At 39.7% G+C, this 3,840-nt stretch overlaps 1 protein-coding gene across 1 annotated transcript in view; it reads left to right on the top strand.

Moving 5' to 3' along the window:
* The window catches only part of LOC101845201 (sodium/nucleoside cotransporter 2), a gene marked incomplete in the record, with an annotated part of 39,164 nt that extends 35,426 nt beyond the window's left edge, over positions 1–3,738 (top strand). Inside the window, 1 exon segment of the mRNA XM_005109915.3 lies at positions 3,183–3,738. Within this exon segment, the coding sequence (XP_005109972.2) occupies positions 3,183–3,247 (65 nt within the window).
* Between the last annotated feature and the right edge of the window lie 102 nt (positions 3,739–3,840).

The following is a 3,840-nucleotide window of genomic DNA, read 5'->3' as shown; positions in this document are numbered from 1 at the left end:
ATGATACTACTACTTATCAATAATAATAAATAATAGTAACAATAATATAATAATAAAAATGATGATAATATTGATAATAATAAAATGACTTTATTAACATTTGGATGTTTGACTTCTCTTAAACTATTGGGTGTGGGTGGTTGGCGGGTGCTCTGGTGTGGTTTGCTTCTTCTTACCTGTCAAACATCTATCGTCCTTATCTCCCCTTCTTCTTTTTATGTTTATTACTCTCTTGTAACAGCTCTAATATTCTGGTGTTCATATGACCTTATGCAGTTGCAAACTTCTACTAAAACTAAAAACTAAACTATAGGGTAAAGCGTTCCAGATCTTGGGGCCATGACAAAATAAATTTCGCTGGCTGGGTGCAAGAACCCTACAAGTGCAAATTTGCAAATTTGCACTTGTAGGGTTCTTGCACCCAGCCAGCGTAAATGGTCCTTAGTTTTATAGATGGTTCAAGTAACGTCTTTATTTTCAGCTGATGACCTTAAGCTGCGAGTTGGATTATACAGTTTCAACAGATTTGATAACTATGATGACGTTTCATCATTCAAGAGATTGTGACGTAGAGTGGCTAAAATGTAGGCTACTTAATTCTTTTCTCAAGAGGAAGTCAGTATAGCTGAGTACAGTGCCCATTAAAGAGTCTCGCAGTCTTCTCTATAAAACTTAACGTGGAATATTGCTTTGAACAGTTTGAATTCCCCCCCCCCCCTATCTCTTAAGATATTCCTGATAACAAAAAGTTACAATAATCAAGTCTTGATAAAACTAATCGTGTATCTAATAAAGCTGTACACTTAGTATTTTACTTTATTTTGTATACATTGTATATCTAAATAGATGTACTTTTACCACTTTTACCTAGACAACCCTGAGTGTTCAGTTAGATCAGTCGGTACCACGCGGATGGCCCTGGTTTGATTCCACAGTTGTCAAGTATTAAAGAAAAGAGGACCCTAGCGTTATGGGCGTCAGCGGGAGGGGTACTACGTTAGTTCAATTGCTATTATATTAATTTATCTAAAACTTTTTCGGAGAAAAAAAAGCACAGAAGCAAGCAGCAGAGGCAAAGGACAGAAGAAGAACAGAACAGCTGTGCACTCTGATCATTCGCAGTTAGACCTATACTGGGATCCCAGCCTTTTTTTGTAGAGGGTTTTAAGGCGCTCGCAACTGCATAAGGTCATATGAGCGCATAAGGTCATATGAGCACCAAGGGGTGGGTGTCAACAGAGAAGTCCTTACCGGGAATCAGACTTACTCTGCTCACCTCTCTAGCTTCAACAGCACACGGTCTGCTTCGACTAGCAAGGCACCCCGGAATTAGCAGGTCACAAGAGTGACAAACATAGAAAAGACGTAGAGGAAAAAATGACGATAGTAAAGATTAGGAAAGAAAAAGCAGCAGCTCCATGTTGCAGATCAGGCACAGTTATGAGTGTGACATGATGTATCAGCCCATTTACAATTCTACTGTGCTTGAATGAGAAATGTCCCCCCTTTGGGAATGGTCTAAAGACACAACAGTCAGTGGCACTGACCCGGGAGGTGTCCAAGCCTTTAGAAAAATTTAGACTGCGTCCAAAAACGACATAATAAATTCAATTTGTTCATAAATAACGAACGCAACTACTTTGCAGTTCTCCAAGTATTTTGAATATTATGTAACATATTCTGACAACCCTGCAAGATATGTGAAAGCATATTCTGCCTATACTGTGTAGTATATCTTGGTATACTATGTATTATGTTGTTATCTCTATTTTTTAAATTTTAAAATGTAACTAGACAATTGAAAGTCATTTGTCTTTTACCTCGACCTTTTCGAGCGCGAGGGGTCCCAACTGCAGAACGTCGTTTTCTTTTCGGCATGGTCAGGAGCTATCTAGATCTGGGGGCTCTCGTGGCCTAGAGGTTAAGGTGTTGGCCTCTCATTCAAAGGTCCCGGGTTCGAATCCGGGTAGCGACCAAAAAATTTTCTTCTCTAAAATTGTCTCCTTTCACCTCCTTAACTGCTCTCTAGCAATGTTCTGTCGTCTGCTTTCAATTCCACTTTCTGCCCCCACCCCCTCACCTCCTTTGCCCCATCCTCTGGGCTCCTGACGCTTTCTGCAGCCTTTCTACTGCTACTCCTTGGCTCCTCCTTACTGCTGTCTTTCTGCCACACCCCTGATTTTCTGGTAGGAGAGATCTACACCTAGCCTTCTCGGACAAGAGTGAAAAATCTCGGAGGGCTCGTGTGCAAGTTGCGCACGTTAAAGATCCCTTGGTGGTCTAAAATCGATAAGAGTAGGCTTCGGCCGCCACCCGGGCAAAATTCAAAATTTTCTACCAACTGCTCATATGACCTATGCAGTTGCGAGCGCCGTAAAACACTTTACAAAAAAACCCAAAAAAACATATCTAGATCTAGATCTAGATTCTAATCTAAGTCCTGTTGACGTTGTTCCCAGTAGCAAGAAAAAGAATTTGATAAAGGAGTCCAGAAAAAGCGATGATGGGCATCAATCGAAAGGATCACAGTCGAATTTAGCACCAAGTAAAAAAAGAAAACATGAAGCAGGATCTAGATCTATACGGGTCACACACTTAAATTAGTGCTCAGTATTCCGCGACAATGCGCGATAGTATCGAACGGATGTACGACTTAAAATAAACAAACCTGGCGGATTTTCTAAAATTACAGAGACAGAAGCGTCGGCCTACAAAAGCGATCGGGGAAATAAAGAAATTTAGCTTTTTACAACAAAACTGTCTCAAAACTAAAAAAAAACCCGAAGGGCATCATGATCAGGAGAATATTTTAAAGAATATTTTGGCGAAAACCGCATGTCGATCGATGCTGCCATTAAAAAGCCTTTTGAATAGCAAAATTCGGTCACCACAAATAGATAATAGATAATAGATGTAACGTTATAATGCTGGGATATGATAAGATAATCGTTATACAAATCACGAACCGCGATTTCTTAACTTAGTTGTATTTAAGGAGCTTTCGAGGCTCTCAACATAATTGCCTCTGTGTATAACCTTACAGTGTTAAGACCACACCACACCATACCACACCACACCACACCACACCACACTGCACCACACCACACCACACCACACCACACCACGCCACACCATATTAAAAGACTATTTTTACCCTTTTCCCCCTTCCCGCTATACTAAAGGCCTTCTATACCAGGAAGCTGTCGACGGTGCAGGTACCCATAGCAACGTGACGACGACAACGTGAATGAGCCCAGACAGCTACCTGTTCCCGAAGAATGATCACGCAGCTGACAGAAATCAACTAATACATGAAGATGTAACAGATGACGTTATGTGATTTTTCTGTATGTTTTTTTGCTTTTTGTTTTTATGTTGAAAGGGGGGGGGGGGTGTCCAATCAGCGGATTGCTTGGTCTTGTTGGGTTGTTTGCATTTTAGAGCTAAATCGTCTTCATGTACCATGTTCCAATTTGCTGAAGTACAATTGTTAGATACGTAGAAAAAAGTGTCAACATGGTATTAATCGTTATATTTTCAAAAGAGAAAAAAAAGAAAGGAAAGAAAAAAATATCCAACAAACAAAACAAAATTCTCATCAAAACAAGGAAAAAATTGTTTGGATGATTATAACTAGGTTATCTTGACAAAGCCCTCAGCGGCGAAACGTTGAATATATTATACATTTTGAAATTCTTCATAGTCTCTACCATTTTTGTTTTTGTCTTTTTGATGTCTACAATGATGATGATGAAGATGAAGATGAAGATGAAGATGATGGTGATGGTGATGATGATGATGATGATGATGATGATGATGATGATGATGATGATGATGATG

This window comes from Aplysia californica, unplaced genomic scaffold, assembly GCF_000002075.1.
Source record: "Aplysia californica isolate F4 #8 unplaced genomic scaffold, AplCal3.0 scaffold00829, whole genome shotgun sequence".
Taxonomy (NCBI): domain Eukaryota; kingdom Metazoa; phylum Mollusca; class Gastropoda; order Aplysiida; family Aplysiidae; genus Aplysia; species Aplysia californica.
This window is presented reverse-complemented; position numbering and strand designations above follow the sequence as displayed.